Raw genomic sequence first — 20,756 nt, forward strand, 5'->3', positions numbered from 1 at the left:
TATATCCCACTCCTGTTTTCCTCCACTCACTAAAGTTAACAGGCAAATCTGGTGCTGTTCTTCTGACCTGGTGAACTACCATCACGTGCACAGAAATCTCCCCGTGGCAAAAACAATGATAGAAAAGGGCAACACTGTCTTTACAAATGGTATTTAAAATAAATAAGCAAATAAACCAAACAAAAAAACAGGCAGCCCTATCCAAGGCTACACTACTAACCTGCAAGATGTTTAAAACAAACAAATAACAACAACAAAAAAAACACTCAATACATGGGCAGCATGGGGTGCGTAGCTCTGCACCGAGTTCGTGTCGTATCCAGCTCTCAGCGCTGAAAGAGCTGGCAGCGCTATGAGGAGCCTCCAGCTGTGATGAAGGCTGTGCTGCAGGAAGAAAAGCCTCCTCCCTCTCTCCCAGTAGGACCACTAACTGCCCCAAGGATTTCTGGAACCTCCTCCCAGTAGGGATTACAGGAGGGTACCCACGGCTTATGCCAGTTTTTGCACACATGTGCACACGTGAATAAAGCACAACATTTTGGTGATCAGGTTGCCAGCCGCAGCAGACGTGCAGATGGCCTGAGAACGAGGATGGAAGGAGGCAGCTTCTTAAGACACACATTTTAGGGGGAAAAACCGTGACTTCAAAATGTGAAATTAATAGCTTTGCTTTTGCCCTCAGTGTTTGTTGCTTGTATGGGCTAGATGAATAAAGATCTTTCTGGGGACCACAGGAATTGTAGCAGCACACACACACTCATATAGATAGATACTACATCACCATGAAAATGTGATGACAGAAAAAGAAAGAAAATCAAATGAGTTTATAACACCCACTTCAGCCAAATAATGCAGAAATTGTTCATTTTTCCTGCAGTGAACATTGTTTTACATTTTTGAAAATGGATTTGCTGAGGCCACATTCACATACCACCACTGTTTTCCCACAGATATTTGAGTGATTGAGTTTGACGGGCAATAGAGCTCTCAGAAAGTGCATGTCAGCCATGGAAACTAAGTTTTAAATTCGTATGTACAAATATTCACCCCAGAGGCAGCTGTGTGTTCCTCGAGCCATTGGGAAGCACAAACAATATTGTGTAACCAACCAAACAACACACCTCCACAGTACAGTACATGCCATAAATTCACACCGGAACGCATTTTAAGGACAGTTGTGGGTTATACCAGTCAGAGCAAACATCTGAGAGACCTGTAATCCGCTAATACTCTGTTGGTGGAAGTAGAAGTTAGCTCAAACGCATATTTGTCTGCCTTTCGCTGGGCCCTAGGCACAGCCTGAGGCATGTCTGGGAGTTGTGTGGGACCCACACATGAAGGAGGGGTGTGCACAAGAGGTGCAGAAGACCCCACTTTCTTGTCTGCTCACAAAGTCCCTACCAGAAGGTCAGAATATTCCATCATCTTCTTAATGCAAGCAACTCTCTCCATTTTGTGCTCCTGCACAGAGGGCTTCACAGCATCCTTGCAAGCCCCTACACTTGGCAAGCGCAAAATATAGCGGAAGCATTGCAAAAGCACTGGCACTCAGGCATAAAAACACTCCCCAGCCTCTAACACAATTTGCCAAGCTAACGCAGGGCTTCATAGCCTACCTATTCACACAAAGGCAGTGGTCTCTGGATGAATAAAAGTAATCACGCTGTGTTTGCTAGCAAAAAGTATTCCCCCAGAGCAAGCCGGGAAGCAAAACTCTGAGCAGCTGCAATATATTTACTTACTCCTTTAAACCTATTTCTGGACCGAGGCCTGTAGGACTGCTACATTAAGCCATGTTCCTCCCTCAAAGTGGCTACATCTTACTAGTGGATTAGGCAATCCTTTTCTTTTTTCATTTCCGTATTACTCTGGCCTCAACCCCTGCTCAATTGGCACGTAATGAGCTCCCCTGAGGCTCTGTCTGCAGGAGCAGGGCAGTGGGCGGCAGGGAATTTGGCAGACACCCTGCCTCTTCCCACTCTCTCAGGCCACGTACTCTGCTGTCCTGCTCTTCTGATGCATCCTTAGGCAAGAAGAGCTCTCCATGGACCGCTGTTACTTTTCATGAGGACATCTCCATCTGACAGGGCTGGACCAAAGTGGGGAAGCGCTCAGGGATTACTCCAAGTGAGGTCTTGTGACTCACTGTTCACACACAGTAGCTCCTCTTCACCATAAGGTTAATTTAGACAGCAGGAACAGATGCAGCCAAGCCAGACATCAGTATGCACGGCTGGGGACCCATGAGAGAGTTAAATTTTCTTGTTCACGTTGGACATGAGCCTAACCTTAAAAAGGCATGTCCATGGTGGTCAGCTATATGACAATATGAAGAGAGCAAAAGTCACATCTAGCGATTTTTCCAGAAACTGGATACGTGCTGCTAGGACATGCCATTTTTAACAGCCCCCCCCAGTAAAACCCGACACTCTCATACTCAGCTACACACAGGCTTTCACTAAAAATTACATTACCCACCAGCTCCTACCCTTAAAAGGAATCAGATTAGCAGGGAGAGGCAAGCTTGAGGTCAGAAACTTGCTGCTATTTGTTTGGGTTTGTTTTTTAAGTAAATGCCATGCCAGCTGTTCAGCCTGGGAACAGGGTTTGAGGTTGAAAAGTGCTCTTAACAGAACCGGTTTGATGGGTGCCAGGTTACGGGCAACAAGTCTCAGAAACAAACGTCTCCATTTAGCCACTGCTAAATAATGCTCAGTTTCCACCTGGCTTTTCTTCTAATTCATCCCACATTCAATAAAGCCTTAGGTACAGCAGAAATTGCTGTCACCTTCACTGCCTAACATGAACTAACAACCCAAGGGCACATGTGGTTTGTAACTGATACTCCACTGAAAACTGGACTATTTTTCCAATCAGCTTTCCCCTCCCAGATCACTAGAACTCTTTTCTCAGCTTTTCTTCCCCTCTGAAATGAGACTTGGGATTATTTTTACTCCTCTGCGGTCTTGTCTTTTCTTAGGGTACAGCTATATGTTCCTTTCCACATTTCTAGTTTCTCCATGCTTCCTTTCGTCTCTGGCATTTCCAATGTGTCAAATTTGAGGACTCTCTGAAAAGCTCATTGAAGTACCCACTTCAAAGTCCTCAATAAAGAGGTTATTTATGTTAAAAAGGACTCAGAATAACCCTCACTAATTCCTGTCGGGCATCTCTGTCTGAGCAAGCACACCACAGGCTCCCCACACAGAGAGCCACCCGATAGACCGATAAGGTCCTCAAAAGCCCACACAGCAACACCTCAACAACCCTTTTCTTCTCCCTGTGTACACCCACTGCGGGGTGACCAGCCCAGTTCCTACAGCACAGACACCCCACGGCTTCCCTGAGCGCCCTCCCCACAAGCGGGATGGGGGCTGCCACCACCCCGTGCCTGTAGGCCTCGGCGCAGGCCGGCGCCGCCTCATGGCGCCATGAGCTCGCAGCCCCTCAGGGCCTGGTCCGCTCCCTGCGCTGCTCAGAGAGCCGGGGTAGTCACGCCAGCCTCACAGCCCACACGTCTGTGACAAATTCACCGCCGTCAATGCGCTGCAGTTCATAATGATTATTTTCTGTCCACAGCCCTGCTGTTTGTTTCAATCCATTTAGCAATATTCATTAGCTCCCCACTTCAAATTAGGGTAATTGAGAGGAAGAGATCGCGTAATAAAGTCTTTTAGTAAGGGAGACCTGTCACATTCCCCTCACTGACTCATTTGTTGACTCTGTCAACTTGCAGTCGTGTTTTACCAGGAATCTTTCTTCAGAAACGCTGAACAATTCTTGAAAAATGTTCTGCTGGCCCTTCCTTATGATCTCACTGTCACTGAAGTTATTAAATCAAAAGCTTCTCTTCACATTTACCCTACTATCTTACAAGGGGAGGATATTAAACTCCAGCACAAAAACTGCTTTGCTTCTGACCCTTTAATGACTGAAACCACAGATACCAAAGCCCTAGAAACACTCGTATATATCAACAATCCTTAAAATAAGTACTGAAAAAGTCTTAAGACAAAACTGCTGTTAGCCATACCATTGTCTGGGATACTTCAAATTCTTTCTTTCAAGGAATCTCAGTCACTCGCATCAAATGACTCCCAATTGAGACATGAGAACTGGTAGCAGTGCAAATACCCATGAAGCAGTGACTGGTACAGCTGACAGCCACATGGGATCAGAATGGCAACAAGAGATAACACAGAGCCAAAACAAGAGGCTCAGACACACAGCTAAAGCTTTGGAGAGCACCCTCCGGTCCCTACTCCATCAAGATGTGTGCGTGTGACAACCAGCAAGACAATAAACCTTTCTTTGCCTGAAATCCATCTAGAAAATGCAGCCCTCGCCTACCCCTAAGAAGGTGCTGAGATCCTACTGAAATGCAATGGCCTGAGATAGGTGAAAGATGGACATGGGAAGCAGGACAAATAGGACTATGTCCAAAGGTTAAACTCCATGTCTGGAGCTGCAATAAAACACAGATATGGCACCGTGCAGGTACCTGTGTACTTTGCACAAAAGCAGTGTAGCACTACTTCCATTTTGTAATAGCAACATTTTTGCAACCATGATGGGCCATCTTCAGGCAAGACCTAAAGAAAGATCGTATCCCTAATTCAAAAAGCTAATAACATATTTGGAGAAACAGCTGAGAATTTGCATATACAAGCCCTTCTGCGTGTACTTCGCTACCTCACAGCCTTCCTTGCTGTGTGCCAAAAAATAATCTGTGTTTGAATGGCCTACCGAACACTCCATGTGAAATTACATCAACTTTGATTCAGCTCAAGCTCCCAGTGCTCCCTCCACAATTCTCCTAATGTGTCAGGACCCAGTTTCAAGTTCATTACCTTCATGGTTTGAATTATCACCTACCATCTTCAAGCAAATATATTACTTGCAGTTAACATTTCAACAGCTTTCAAAAAGCTGTGAAAACCCTCACAAGAGATACAATTCACTCCTTCCAGCACTGTTGCATGACTCAGGTTCCTGTGTGCTGTTCTCTGTCTGCCATGGATTTGCTGCATCACCAGGACAAATCATTAGATCTCCTCACAACACTGTCTTTCCTATGTGTGCACTAGAAATCATAATGACTTCATATTATAAGACTTCACTTCATAATTACAGGACTTCACTGGGGAATGGTACAGATTTACAATTTAGAACTGCTTTGCATTGCATGGGTGGAAGACACTATGAACATATGAACCGTAAAGTTAATAAGGAATAACAGTATTTCTTCATTAAAGTCATCAGCTGCTGATTCCTACTGGCTTTCTCTTCCAATAATAAGTAGTATGCACCTCCTTTGTTAATGGATATAAAGAACATGGTACAACTCATCCCTCTGCTAGTACTCCAGGAGCATTCACCCAACAGTTCTGCAACATCAGATCCAGAGGCTGCCCAGCCTCTGCCATAATGCAGCTGGTTTTGTGCTTGATTAGGGATGGTGCGGGGAGCCTACTGCTGCTGCCTCTTTACTGATAGACACTATCAAGTGTCTATGTCAGTCTGATACGCAAAATAGTTTTCCATTTGACCGTATGAAATGTATTAAAGAGACCTGCCACACAGTTGCAATTAGGCACTGAGAAATAAAGTGACAAGACACGATATCTGCTTTGGAAAAGGTCTCATTTAGGCCAAATAGAAATAAAAATAAAATAAAATAAATAAATAAAAGATTTTCACAAACCTGTGTGGAAAAACACAGTTTAAAAAAAGGTTTGTTTTCCCCGGATATGAGAGCTGCAGGACCAAGAATAGAAGGATGAGTTATAAGCCTTTCAAAGCAGAGATTTATCACGGAAAATTCTGACAACCGTCAATGTGAGCAATGCCGTCAGGCACCACTTACAATCCACAGCATCTTTGAAACCTGTTGGGGGTTTTTAGAAAGGGCTAAAAATAAATGCAGAAATGCAGCAATTTATACACACACACATATATATTATTGTTCAATAAATAACAGGTGGTCCTGCCAGCAGTGTAAACACAGATGACTCTTGAAAACAGCTAAAAAGCACCCAGCGAGGCAGCCCTTGCTAGCCATACAAGCAGCACATTCAGAGCTCTCCTTAAATTCTCCCAGTCTGTAAGCCATCATCATCTGGGATCCTGACTCTCTGTCACGATGAGGCCTGAGGACTTCCAAGCGTTTTGATCTCCTTCACCCGCTGAATTCACACAATTCCACCCTCCTGACCTCCCACAGATTGTTGCCCTTCTGAAAATAACACACACAGAACAGCTGGTGGGACCAGAAATGCCTTGAATGTAAATAGCATGGGTCCCTGAGACGAAGTTTTTCCCCTCTTGTAGCTGACAAACCCACCCCTTGAGCTGGTCCCCATCCTCAGATAGCAAAGACGAGCATATCCTAAAAGAGAAGAGACTGGGGTACTATGGGCAACCTAAAAGGAGTCAGACATCCAATCTGGATGACCACATGTTGAAACCCAGCAGGTCTGCCACCTGCAGTGAAGGTAAAGAAGAAAACGGGAAGCTGCCCTTGAATCTCAAAACTTAACCTAAGCTTGCAGCAATACAAATGGGTAACATCTCACCCCAGTTCCAGTTAGGTCTCTCCACCCTCCAAGAGGTGGAAGACACATCACAGGTTGTATCACACACACAAATCCTACTGTTTGGTCACTTCTGTATGAGTATGAAAGTGTAACAAAACAGCTTAACTTGCTAGGAACCCACTGTAAGGTTCAAAATGTTCTCTTTGTGGCCCCTCTCCTCTGGTTGCTTAGACGAAAGTAACTAGAACCATCTACACTTACACCATCTCCTTTAACTTCATATCATCCCCAACCTTTTGATGTAATATATACTCACAAAAAGCAAAGGAGCTGGCAAAGATTAAAAGTGCCAAACAGTTCAGTGCTGCCACAGGAGAGCACATCTGCTGCAGCGCCAGAGCACTGAGCCTCGGGATGCAGCAGCTCAGCAGCAGCAAGTGCCTGGCAGCTCTCCCACCACACCCAGGGCAGCTCTGCCATGCAAGCACAGAGACTTCATCTGATGCAGCTGGGAACAGGTTATTGAGCCTGCTGCCGGAGGTTCCTCCTTATCTAAGCCTTCATTTTCCATGGAGAAATCACCCTTTTAAAGCTGACGAGAAAACTGTCCTGCTGTTATGCCAGAGAGGCGCATAATTGAGTCTGCGTGATCCTGCAGACTACCAAATGCAGCAGATGGCTGCAGGCCATCCAGTTTAGGATGACAAAGTTTGAACAAAAGAAAAACAGAAGGCAGGGAGCGCATCTTTTGCACTAGGTTACAGAAACCGAGGACGAACCCCTCCACAACCAGCATGCCACCCAGTATAGTCGGCTTCTGCTGCTTGTAATGACCAAATGCCTGAGCCTGCAACTTATAAGGAAAAGAGAGGGAAAATCACATGGTCCCGTGCAAGAGGCACATGGAAAAAACTGACTGTCTGACATGCTATTTGTTGAACCCAGAGAAAAAACGACTCTGAAAATGCCCTTATGATGCTGACTCTAAATACTGTGACTCCAGCTTTCAGGACTGTCTCAAACAACCTACCCAAATACAGAACTAAAGCAATGACTGCAAACATCAGCACGCACCATTTCACTGCTGACCAAAACAAGGAAGGTAAACTGGTGATGTGAGAACATGCAGGAAAAGTGATGAGATGCATAGATCCATACGCTTGTACCGGGTCTGGCTATACTATGAACCATGCCTTGTGGGGAGGGCTCGGTCTGTGGCGGCATCTAGGAGTTTATTTTTGCCAATTCCACCCCAAAGGATCACAGAAATGAGGAGTGGAGACATTCTTTCCATTTCCCGAGCTGCCTTGCTCACCAAGCAGCTGGCTGCAAGGTTTACAACAACAGACAGACTGGAGCAGAGACAAGAGTGATATAGCTCCACGGGAAGCAATATAGCATACTCAAACAATTTATAAATATTTTTCCCCTTTTTGAATGCAACAGACTTACATGCCCAGACTGACTAGCTTATTATAGATGCTGTGGTCATTGATCCTCACAGGACAGAGATATCAGCATTAGCACCACTGTTGCAATTGGCGAAGGCTCTTGTGGCTGCAGTGTAAAGAGGTTTGTAATTTTGAACATGAATACTGCAAATATCGTTGTCCACAACAGAGGAGACCTGCTGGTCACAGCACCTGAGATTTGAGTAGCTGCTGTTACTTCAAGACACCAGAGTGAAAATTAGTGCTTCTGTACACAATTGGAGAGCCAGCCATGCAAACATTTGCTGGAACGGCGTATCGGGCAGGACAGTAAAACACCCACAGTAAGATTTGACCCTTTCTGCTGCACACAGACCCTCCTGGTGCCCCACAGAACTGGGGCAGGGGACACCACACGTGGCATTAGCTGCTCGTGGTTGGCTTTGGACACTCACAGGAGCCTGGGTACATCACCCTCCTGTGGCAGCCAGCTTCACTGCCACGTTCCCAGTGCAGCTGCAGCCCGTGCTTGCTCACAGCTGCTGGGGAACCTTTCCAGCTTGCTCCCCTTGCTGAGCAAAAAGCTCTTGGAAAGGAAGCAGAGAAGCCAGAGGCAATGCAAGACTATTTTCTGACCCCTACCATTCAGAAAATAAAAGAAAGAAATAACATCTACCTGAGGGGTGTCCAAATTCTCTTTGTGTTTCTACCATGAGGATTGTTTGTGGTATCTCTGATTTACACCACAAACAGCATTAGCCATTTGTTCAGGTTTTCAGTAAACCAAGAAACAATGAAACACTGGAACCTGTCAGGCTAAATTGTTTCTTTGGTGGGTAGCTTTTAAACACTTTTTAATTTCAATGCACGATGTGGGGAAAAAAAAAATAATCTAATCATGATAGTTGGTCTTGAACTTTAAGCAAACAACAGAGTAAATAACTTATCCATGTATCAGCCACATAATGACTGCGTGGTTTGGTCAAACCAAAACTCGCTACGAATCGCTTTTATTTTCAAGACAATGAGGATGTAAATGCAAGTTTACCACACAGGAGTGTTCTGAGATGCGATCCATTTGTGGAGCACTATAAAAAGGCAAATGAAAGGAATAGTAATACTTTGCAAAGGTAGCAATCATCATAATTTGGTTAAATTCCAGCCAGGAGGAAATTTGCACTCTGCTTTTTGAGAGCACGAGTTCCTGAAACTTGCTTATTTGCTAGAGTTCATTAACTTCCCCCAGAGAAACGAAGCTCACCCACAGTGGCCATTGGAATAGCCTTCTGCTCCTCATCTGGTCACAAAAAGCAACAGAAGGGTAAAAATAACAGGTTCTTTGAAAATGTTTCTGTAAAGATGATGCATCTTAGAATAAATTTCTACACAGTTGGGACAAAGAAAAAAAAAAGGAGGGCAACACCATTTGCTAAAAAATCTACAGCCGCCTGCTATTTTGGAGAGCTCTCCTCTAATTGCACACGCCTGCTGTGGCATGGTGTATGCTAAAATACATCTCTACAGAAATGCTGCTTGGCAGCAGCCAAATCCCCCCAGGAGGGACACCGCAGTCCCAGTCTTCACAGCTTCACAGGAACTGGGGTTTTCTTTCCAGTGTAAGGTTAGAATGGGAATGCAAATAAAGGCACTGCCAGCCTCTTCCCTTGTTCCACCTCTGCTCATTTACATCACGTCATCTCTCTCTCTCCCCTCTCTTTCCCCCCTCTTAACTACCTTTTCTATTCCCTCTCCACACAGCATCTTTTCCTCCCTCACCCCCCACATCACGCAATTCAGGCTTGATTTCTCCATTTGTTATTTTATCGGCTTCTGCAGTAATCTTTTCATCTCTGCTATGGCCATGCTCCTCTGCTTCGCAAGCTGCATACTCTGGAAACTCAGGTAACCCTTTAGGAACAGCACTGCTTCGAGACACCACCGAGATCACCCAGTTCCCCCACCCGCAGAGGGATGGCAGGGCTGGTGGCTGTGTCACCCTCGCTGCCTGCAGCGCCTCCTCCCTCTGCCCTTTGTGCAGGTTTCCACACTCGCTCCTGCTGCTCCTTCGCCCTGCTCCCTGCACGTGCCAGCTGCGTGAGTCCCTGCACGTGCCAGTCTCCTGCCCCTGCCTCTCCCAGGAGAAGGCCAGCGAGCTGTGCCTGGATCACCCCCAGGAACTGACAAAGGCATCCTCAGAATTCACACCCAGGGGATTTCCTATGCCCAGCTCTTCCAAATTATTTATTCGCCTTTGCCTTCGGTTTCCAGCTGAATCATGCCATTTGGTTTGAGGATACTTGCCTTTAAAATCTGGGAAGCGCTGAGCTGCGGTGGTGACTGGGGCCACATGCGATTTCCCAGCAGGTCCCCCTGGGAGCAGGAACTGCCGGGCCTGCCAAGCAGACATTGACAGACACCCTCCTTCGGCCCGCACCGAGCTTCTTTCCCAGCCTGGCGCCTATACCACATGTATCCACACACGGCTCCTCTTTCTTTCAGGGTCAGCCCCAAGGGAAACAATCTTGTGTCTCTTTCCAGGATTTCTTTAATTGCATTCAGTGGGAAAAACGGAGAGTGGGACAGCTGGGAGCCAGGGAGAGGTAGCTGGGGCAGGAAGGTCCACTGGGTCCTCTCATCCTCACAGTCCTAGCTGGCCCCAGACAACACAAGCAGCACCCGCACTAGGTGCTGAGCTTCTGAACTCAACGTGGCCCAGCAAACCTGGTCAGATGGATCTGGTCAGCGGCCACGATGATGGCCCTGATGTTAAGTGTTAGGCATAGCTTTCTGATGCTGTTCGCCCCGCGTCCTTTGGGGCATGCTCTTGGCAATAGTACAAAGGAAAAGCAGCAGAAAGCACGCAAACAGCAGAAAACCAACAGATCACTTCAGACCAAGCAGAAATAGAAAGCTTTGGAAACAGAGGAGGCAAGACTCTTCCCAAAGAAAGGGAGGGCAGCAGTGGAGCACAGAAGGAACACCTTTACCCTTGTCAAAAAACACAGACACTTCAGGAGGTCCCAGAGACACCAGCACCTCCTGGTATCAATCTCCAGTCAGGAACTTTCCCTAGGGCCTTGTTTACTGAAAACACCTTTTTTGGCCCAGTCTTCACAGCATTTTTTTCATGTGTGATCTTCCAAAGACCACATCCCACCAATTCCCACAGACAAAGCCCGTTTCCAAATGGGAAAATCTAAAAGAAGGAGATAGTGAACGCACTGTAATCAGGGCTGCAATTCCCTATGGACAAGTTAAAGAACTGATCTTTACAGACAGTAAAGTAACTGATTCATAGCTTTCACAAACATCCCAAATTTCTGTAAAACTTTCCCTGATCCTAAATATCCCTGATTTTAAAACTCTTTAGAGTCCAAAAGGAGTTTAAAACTTGAAGATGTTTTAAAGTGCTGGCACCCCGAAAGAGGGAAGAGAAGCAGGGAGGAGAGACACAGAGGAGAAGGGCAACCAGGAAAAGGAGGGCATCGAGCGCTGTCAGCGAAGGTGTGAAGTAAGGGGGGAAAGAAAGAGGAGCTGGGTAAAATAGGGATGTAAGCCTAGGGGAAAGGAATATCAGGGCCCATAGCATACATGTAGAGGCAGGATGGGTGCATGAGGAGGAACACGGTAAACCTTGATAAGTCAAAGTCAAGTAGATCTAGTCTAAGGAGCAGGTGAACAGCTTATTCCTTGGCAGAAATATTACCTATGTCAGAGTGATATTACCACAAACTCTTGAATTTGAAGATTCATAGGAATGGAGGGGGCAGAAACCTGTTGGTTGCTGCTTTATAAAGCCTGAGAAAGGCGTTGTGGATACACAGCTGTCTAGCTCCCGCATCTACCAGAGTTATTAGGTACTGCGCTAAAAAGATGCTAAGCAGCACAGCCGATTGCCTCAGCAACCACTGCTCTCCTCCAGGAGTACCTCGATTGGTGCCAGCTGGGCACCTATGCTTAAAGAGAACTTGTTGAGCACCCTCACTGTGGAAAAATCCCTTCTTTTAAGCAGGAACACCACCACCAAGCCGGGAGCATCACCTTTAGCACTGCCTGCAGACCTCAGCTGGCAAGGCTGTGGGGTCAAGGGAGCATTGGTACCAAGCCCTTCTGTCAGTGAGGTGCCACCTCAGTGTTTGTGAGGAGCCACCAGCGGGGCTTTTCCCCTTGTATCACGCTAGGAGCTGACTGAAGGACCCCAGCGTTGCCACCAGAGCCCTGAGCCCAAGGCGCCACCCACCCCAAACCCCCTTCCCCTCAGTGCTCTTAGGGGGCGGCCAGCGATGGAGCCGAGGGGGACGCACGGGCTCCTCTTTCTCCCTACAGCTGGTGAGGCAGCCCACGGGGACACCACAACTTCAACAGCCTCACAGGCTGCGGATTTATTTTTTAAAAAAAGGGAAAAATAAGGCGGGGGGGGGGGGGGTCCCTGAGGGAGGAGCGGGGTGGCGCGGTGCCCGCTGGGAGTTGTAGTCCCGCGCCGCGCCCCCGCCGCCCTCTGCCTCGGGCGGGGCACTCGGCTTCCCGGCACCCCCCGCGGCGGGCCGGTGGCGGCGGCGGGGGAGCGGCGCCATGGGCTGGTGCCGGCGGCTGGCGCTGCTGGGCGGGCTGGGGCTGGGGCTGGCGGGCGGGAGGGGGCTGTGGGCGCGGCACCAGCGCCGGGGGGCGGCAGCAGCCGAGGGGCAGGGGGCCGAGAGCGGGGCCCTGGAGCTGCGGCTGGTGCAGGTGCTGTTCCGGCACGGCGCCCGCACCCCGCTGCGGCCCCTCCCGGGGGCGATGCCGGTGAGCAGGGGGGGCTCGGGGCGGCCCCGGGGGGGCTGCGGTGGCCCCGCTGAGGCGCTGTGTGCCCGGGCAGGTGGAGTGGCACCCCCGGCTGCTGGAGGTGCCCGCCCGCACCCGGCTGGACTACGCCGTGACAGACCTGAGCGGGGGGCCGCGGCCGCCCTCGCCCTACGAGGAGAACTACAAGAAGACGACGTTCAGGGTGAGGGTCTCTGAGCGCTGCCCCTGTGTATTTCCACCCCTCCCAGGCTCGTGTATTTCCCCGTTCCGACGCCGACCCTTCCTTCCTCTTTTTTGTACCTAGGGCGGTGTGATCGCGGGGCAGCTGACGACGGTGGGGATGCAGCAGATGTTTGCCCTGGGGGAGAGGCTGAGGAAGAGCTACGTGGAAGAAGCCAACTTTCTCTCGCCGACCTTTAAGCCCGCTGAAGTCCTGTGAGTCTCTCGGTACCTCGCCTTGCTTCCTCCTTCCTGGCAAGTACCCCTCCGCTAGGGAAGCTTCCTGAGCGCGTACATCTCTCCCTCACGTAGCAGACAGGGCCTTCATCTCCGGTCAGTCTGCAGAGCCCAGCGTGAGATCCCACTCATGACACGAAGCATCTGATTTCCCGGCAGTCCTGGGAGGGACCCTAGGGATGGATTCATTGCACCGAGGTTTAGCCACTGGCATTATGTGCTTTTGTGGTGACTGAAGAGGAACAGACATCTCTGGAGCGCAGTTGAACTCACTGTAGATGAAATAACTAAAGTTCAGTGAGATCAAGTGCACCCCCGCTGCTCACATCAGTAATGCTGGGAGTGTCTGGATTAGGATGAGATAAAATCACAGATAAGAGCCCGTTCATCATTTTCACTGTCTCTGAAGGGAAGTTAAATGGTAGTTCAGAGAGAGGTGTCTGTATTTAAGGTATCCATAGCAGGGCGAGATGAATCCCACCGCTGGTTTCCAAAGCCAGAGTGAAATCTGAACCCTCGGTTCCAGCAAGTCCTCCCCAGCTGCAGCCCTGTCCACGCGAAGAAAGTGCTACCTCACAGGCTGCTTTCTCTCTTTCAGCGTCCGTTCCACTAATATTTTCCGGAACCTGGAGTCCACACGGTGCCTGCTGGCTGGGCTGTACCAACAGCAGAAAGAAGGTTGGGGAGACTTCTGACCAGTACCTTTCCTTAATCAGCCTTCCCTAGATGCACACACCTCTCACATCCCGACTCTCTCTGGCTCCCGGTTGTTGCTTCTTCATCAGCTCTTTGCTCCTGGCCCTCTTCCTCGTGCTGTCCTGTGTGTTCTTCATCAACTTGTCACTTGCTCCCTCTCTTTGCATAGCTTACTGCCGATGCTCAGCCTGGATCTGTTGCCATCAGTGCTGCAAGTTCAGACCTGCTGAGGAGGTTTGCATTAACCGCACTTCAGAATCAAGAGGGCAAAGAGTTCCAGGCCCAGTGTTCACAAGATGCACTGCCACATCTGAGAAAAGTTTCTTAGAGAAATCAGAGTATCTCGGCAATAGGAGTACCAAGATCCCTCACAAGTTTAGTGTATGGAGTAACTTTCAGCTGTATGCAACAGTTCACAACTACTTGTATGTCCTAGAAATACGCTCTGGGTTTTGAAGAACTCACCTCTGCTCCCTCAGGAACAGATACCAAAAGTGATGTTGCTAGAGATCCTTACACCTCGTGACACAGGAACTGATGTTTGGCACATGCAAACACTAGGAAAGAAATGAACACACAACTAGGAAGTGTTACAAGGTACACAGCAGACAGCCCAATGGAAATAAATGTGAAGTGAACAGAAACAGCAGAGTGGATTGTGCTGCAGGTGATAGCTCAGTGGGAATTGCTAGCTGACGACAGTAGGCTTGAGCAGAAAGACTGGGGGAGTGATTAAAGCGGTCTAAAGACATGCAGATGCACGAGTGATCACAGAAGCTTCCTTCTCGTTCCACAGGATCTGTTGTCATTGTCACTGATGATGCAAGCTCAGAAATCCTCTACCCCAATTACCACAACTGCCAGCGCCTGAAATGCTTGAGCAGGTAATTGCCAGCCGTGCCTCCCCGTATGATTTCACCGCTGTTTCATTTGAGCAGTAGTAATTTAAAACAGCACATTTTCTTTTCATTTCTCAATTTCTTCCCCTGCCACTTACTGTTTGTTGGGAATGGTTAGCCAGTTGTATAAAACACTAGGTGAGCAGAGTCACGTATCAAGCAGTAGCACCAGAAAGAAAGAAAAAACCATTTTTTTTCTTGAAAGAGTAATTTAATTTAGCGTACGACTAGCAAACACTCATTACTAGGTAGGTAATGTACAGCTATTCTGTGGCATTGCTGCAGGCCAGCATTAATGTCATCTGCATCCTTTACCATGCCTTTCATGTGTGAACACACTGGGCCTCCTTTTTAAATTCATCTTCTCGTCTGGGGATTGTTAAAACATTCCTGCCACGCTTATACCTTCAAGAAACAGGAATATACTTAGCCTTGACACCTTTAACAAAGACTATTGAAATAAAATTAAAAACATCCTCCACAAAAAGAATGCTCATGTTTGTGGAATCAAGCACTCCATAAATGCTTATGCCAGGTTGGGTACCAGGTGGAAAACAGGCAACAAGGCAGATGTGTTGCAGTTTGGTTGGATGATACATCAGTCTCTTTTTGTCCAAAGTTATTTAAGGGTTATCGGAATTCCTTTGTTAAACCTCATTACATAGTGCCCGACACTGCAGGCAACAGGTTGCTCTTGCCAGCAGTGAGGTGACGGCCCACAGAAGCAGCTTAGGGAAGCCAAAGGATATTCAGATTTGCACAAAGGAGAGTAAACTGCCAGCTCTTCTGCTTCCTCCCTCCATCCTACTGACTGCACATTTTGCAACCAAGTCGAGGTGGATTTCTTGAGCTGCATTAAGCAGCACAGACCCAGCCTAAAGGTCTGCCTGTGCCAGAATATTTTCGAATTTGATTTCAAAACAGAAACTACAGCTGTTCCTAAACAAACGCTTTCTCTCACCTCTTCTCCAACAGACCAGAGTCAGACAAAAAAACAAACATGCAAAATGCCTAACTCAAAGTATCTGGCTAGCATTGCTAGTCTCAGCTAAACACTTAAAAATAAAATTCAAATCAGTGTAGGGGGGCAGGTGGCTTCTAACCAAGTCAGGGATGAATTTAAGCTACCAGTGAGTACCTAGGCGGTTCCCTTTTCACACACCATACAAAAATCATCTCGAAGCTTTACAGCTCTTTCCTTCCATGAGGCAGTTAAAGGCTACGCCTTGGAGAGGCTGTTAACCAATACAGAGCCTTTACTTGCAGGAACCTCCTCTATGGAGATGTTACTATCTCATCTTAATTTTTGTTCCCCCGCCTCCATGAGAGCACATGCCAACTGTTGACACCCAGACCCAGTGTTTGTCCTCTCTGCCAGGGAGACTCCCAACATGAGGAATCCCTCAGTATCCAGCGGTGCTCCCACTCCTCCCTGTGAGATATCTCCACTGGACTGGGGGTTATTAAAAAAATGAGGGATAGGAAGTCTGATGTGTGAAAAGTTTTTGTTTCGTTTGTGTTTTTTCCTGATCCCCTGACAGGCAGAAGTTGAAGAATGCTCTGCTACAGCCAGGTATCTCCGATGACTTGAAAACAATTAAGGAGAAGATGGGTATTGATGGTGATAAGTCTGTGGACTTTTTTCTTCTCCTTGATAACCTTTATGCCGAGCAGGTGAGCTGAGGTGCATTGTCACGCTGTTACAGAAAGAAATACCCTTTAAACGCCCTTTTTTTCCCTGTTCCCATGCATATGGAGAAAACAATGGAGGAGTCAATGCCAACTGATACCATTGGGTATCTTTCTATTTAATTCAGAAAGTTTATAGAATTGGCACAGCCTTTTTAAAAAGGCAAGATACAGAGCCAGCCTTCCTCTAGGATGGTTGAAGACTTACCTCCTGCATTTATGTTCTTACCTTGAAATCCAGTATCTCTTTCCAGTGTAACGCAGTAGAGCTCAGAGGGTGGCTGGGCCTTGGTTACCACCAAAGCAAAGTGCTTTCCCTTTTTTTGGCAGTCGGCACCTAACAGAATCATCTTAATCCTGGTTCTGGCATGCTGGCCCTGAGCCAGATTACCTCTGTGCCTGGAAGGGAGCTGGGCATATTCATACCTCCCCTTAATACCATTAGCTCCAGTAAAAAAGTGTCATTGGACTTGCTGGTGTAGCTGTCAGCTGAATAGCTCAAGACCTGTTATACTCACCTCACACAGCCTCAAGAAAAGACGTGGGTCCTTTTGGTATGTGGAGCGAGTCCGTGTGTTTAAAAAACATAAAAGAACTCCTGATATGAATACTGCAGTGGTACAGCTGCTGTGACATGCACAGCCAGTGTCTGCGGGCTGCCATTTGTGTGGCTTTGGGCTTAGCTCAGACAGGGGCGAGCCCGTTGTTACGTGACCTCCTCTCCTTGCAGGCGCACGGTTTGCCGAGCAGCCCTGTGCTGAAGAGCTTCCAGCAGACAGTTGAGCGCCGCTCCGTTGACTCGCTGCTTTTCTTTCTGGAAGACGGCTCAAGGTGACTGCCTGTACCCATGCCTCCAGCCTGCGGGGTTGTCCTAGCGTACTCGGGGTGGATGAGCTACGCTAGCTTACCGTGGCAGAGCTCAGAAGTCCTTCCCAGTCTGCCCCATTTCCCCACCAGAGGTAATTGCTCCCTCACGAGGTCTGTGCCTCGGCTATCTCAGTGCAAGGCCTTGAGTCAGGAAGTCCACAGCGAGGAGGCCAAGATGTGGGCTCATGTCCCGTTTTGCTGGTAGCTGTGGAAGGAGTAATGCCTGAGGAACAGTACGAAGTCACTGGTAAGCAGTGAGTGCCTCAGTTGCCAAAGCTGTTCAAGTGAACCTGTGTCAGGCAAAAGCAGAAGAGCATGGGAGATGCTTCAAGTCTGAGTGCTGAGGCTGCACAAGCAAGGCTGTCCTTGCAGGCACACAACTACAGTCTGAATGCCACCCAGGTACGTTTATCCCAGGCCTGGCACCTGCACAGCTGGGCTGAGAAGTGTTGATGCTAGTGGAAAAGGTGATGCCAGGCCCTGCACACGTGTAACGACTTGCAAAAGAATCTGCTGCTACATGCAGTTAATTACTTCACAGTAATTTGTAAAGGTGGCTGAGTTGCTAACCTAGCAGCAGCTTGCTTTCCAGATTTATTCGCAGCTGCCATAGTCACATGTGCTTCTCAGATGGTGGCACAGGACTGCCCTTTCTGTTAAGACATTTGGCCTTAGCCTTTTCTTTAACTTGTGTTAGAGATCTCAGGTACTGAATGACTGATTTTCCCCTGGTCCCACAACAGCCCAGAGAGCCACAGTCACAACCATACTCCATTTCCAGTTAGGAAGTTATTCATTAGTAAGAGTTTCTTCACACCAGAAGTTGTCAAAAAGATCTCCTCTTTGTTTGATACAGAGATAAAAATACATATTTTGTAAATGCAGGTGCTTGCTTCTTATTCCCACCCCAAGGATTCCAGGCACTTCGGTTGGTCACTCACAGTCAGCTACAGTCATCTTCCCTGGCTGAAATCCATGCTTCCAGAATCACAACTAGGTGAAGTAAAATGGGATAGAGAACATCAAGGAGTTTCTGGCCTTTCCTTTATGTGGACCACATCTTGTGAGACTGGCTTGTTAGCACTTCTCCCCTCCCAATCTGCAGTCGCGCTGGAATCTCAGTGGTGACTAAGCAACTGCTGAAATAAAAAGTAACCGTAGGAATCACATTTAATAGTTCTTAGCCACATTCAATACACATTAACAATTTGTGAGGGAAAAGCAGGTTTCCAGGCGTTCATTTGAAATTAAGTAATTCAAAGGTTAAAAAACTAGTAGATTTATTTCTGCTTCTTTTATAGAGAAGTTCTTCAGATGTGTGTTGGTGTCCTTTTCTATACCTTACAGAAGAACATTACAGAAGCAGCAGATTCCTCATCTCCAGCTGAAAAGGCCAGGTACAGGGCAGATCTCTCCCTCTAATCGTTGTAAATTCCAACTTGCTGCCAGTGTGAAAAGCTGGTTCAGAAAGATATTGAGTGCGTGAGTAAAGAGAATGAGTGTTCATTGACTAGGGAAAGCATGAGCAATACTGGCTATCCACAGAAACACAGCAAACCTTTTAGGATTTTTTTCTGTCTCCTCTTTTTTTTTTTTTTAATCAGAAAGCTTATTCTCTATGCTTCTCACGACGTTACCCTTATTCCTCTCCTGGTGGCCCTGGGCACCTTTGATCACAAGTGGCCCCCTTACGCTGCGGATGTGACCCTGGAACTGTATCAGCACCGGCAGTCCAAAGAGTGGTTCGTTCGCGTGTCTTACCACGGGGAGGTAAGGTCCCACAGGAAGCCCATTGTACACGTCCTCAGCTTTTGTTTTCGCACGCATCTGTGTCAAATGAGACTTGTTTTGGGCATGCTATGGAGCCAGATAAATTAAGACACCTAGAGCTCATCCACAGTAGCCAAGGCATCTCTTCTGGTGAGCTGGCTCTAGATCCAGTACGAATTTATGCACGGACGTGCCTTGGGTAGCATATTTCCCTGCTGAAGAATGCATCAGGATCAACAACAAAAAAGATCTGTGATTTTTGTCTCTTTGCCTTTGCAGGAGCAAGTGGTGAAAGGATGTAGAGCAGGTCTCTGCCCACTGGAAGAATTTCTAGAAGTACTTTCACAGTATTCAGTCAGTCCAGAGGAATACAATAACCTGTGCTCTCAAGTGGAAGAGAATCAGCAAAGTGACTCGTAAATAGTTCTTAAATTAAACGGTTTATTGTCACAATCTTTGACTATTTTTCCTTATATTCTTGCTAGCCTTCCCTATTCTAAAGCTATTTCAGATGAGGGAACTTTTTCTGACCAGACACAGGGTGGCACAGTGTCACTTTTCACCGTTAGTAGCTAGAGGAAGGAAGCTGCATAACAGAATGGCTCGAGTTCACTTCTGAAATAGCCATCCAAAGGCACAGAGTCTGAGAACAGCCCTGTTTAAACTGCCCTGCTGCTTCAGGAGTACCAGAAAGTGACTGCTCCTCATATGCAGGGACTGTGGGATGAAGCCCAGCTCACTCTGTGCTACCAGACTTAAGAGCTTTGACGTGACAGTTCACAGAAGGTTCTGCAGTTCGCAGAAGCTGCTCTGCCTTTCCCTTCCCTTTGTCACATCGGAGATTTGCTCCGCATACAGATGAACCTCCCAAATTGCATAGCGTTTAGCCACCCCATCTTTTCAAAGGCATTTTTGTGCACACAAAACCTCTCCAAAGGGACAGGAAGCCTCCAAAGTTCTTCTCTGCACTCCTGTAATTATGGAAATTCTGCTGTGAACATGCAAAACAACCACAGTGGGTCCAGTGCAGGAACATGCACTTGGGGTGAACTCTGCTTAAAGTGCTTTAAAAGAGAAAATCCAGGGAGCTGCTACTGTCTGTAGCTTTGGGCAGTGCTGCGTCTGTTTTGCACTTGGTGAAACAGGAATATTACCAGCAGAGCCAACAGAAGTACTTCTAGCTGAGATGCCAACACTTTATACTATAAAACAATACTAAGGACCACGATGCTGCCAAAATCCTCACAGTAAATAAAACTTGGATCGTACTTGTGGGATTTATAAAGGCTAAAAATATGGGGGAACCACTCATTAAAATGGTGCTGCGGTTTTTGTTCTGCACTACCCCTTCTCGTTTAGAGAAAACAGACTGCAGCGATGTTAAGCGCAAGTCATTGATGGATATGTGACTGCAGGCACTAGACTACCTTCTCCCTGCGAAGCGTGGGCTGGATTTACCTCTACTCTTTCATTAGACTGCCCCCACCACAATTACATGTTGACACCGTGCACAATGAACAGAATAATTTGAATACTAAATACATCACTGGAGGTCTCACTGAACTGCTATTAGAAACTGTCAAAAAAGCAAACAAAACATTGTTATTTTGCACCAAGTTCTTTATGCAGCC

General features: G+C 47.4%; 1 protein-coding gene across 1 annotated transcript; it reads left to right on the forward strand.

Annotated features, from left to right (window-relative positions):
* Positions 1–12,519: 12,519 nt before the first annotated feature.
* Positions 12,520–19,578, forward strand: ACP6 (acid phosphatase 6, lysophosphatidic). Its single transcript, XM_068691815.1, has 10 exons — positions 12,520–12,748; positions 12,822–12,950; positions 13,053–13,183; positions 13,803–13,882; positions 14,697–14,784; positions 16,341–16,473; positions 17,219–17,319; positions 18,657–18,752; positions 18,960–19,125; positions 19,405–19,578. Exons 1-10 carry the CDS (start codon positions 12,539–12,541, stop codon positions 19,543–19,545), a joined length of 1,275 nt encoding a protein of 424 aa, XP_068547916.1. The 5' UTR covers positions 12,520–12,538; the 3' UTR covers positions 19,546–19,578.
* Positions 19,579–20,756: the final 1,178 nt, after the last annotated feature.

This window comes from Anas acuta, chromosome 1 (assembly GCF_963932015.1).
Source record: "Anas acuta chromosome 1, bAnaAcu1.1, whole genome shotgun sequence".
NCBI classification, from domain to species: Eukaryota; Metazoa; Chordata; class Aves; order Anseriformes; family Anatidae; genus Anas; species Anas acuta.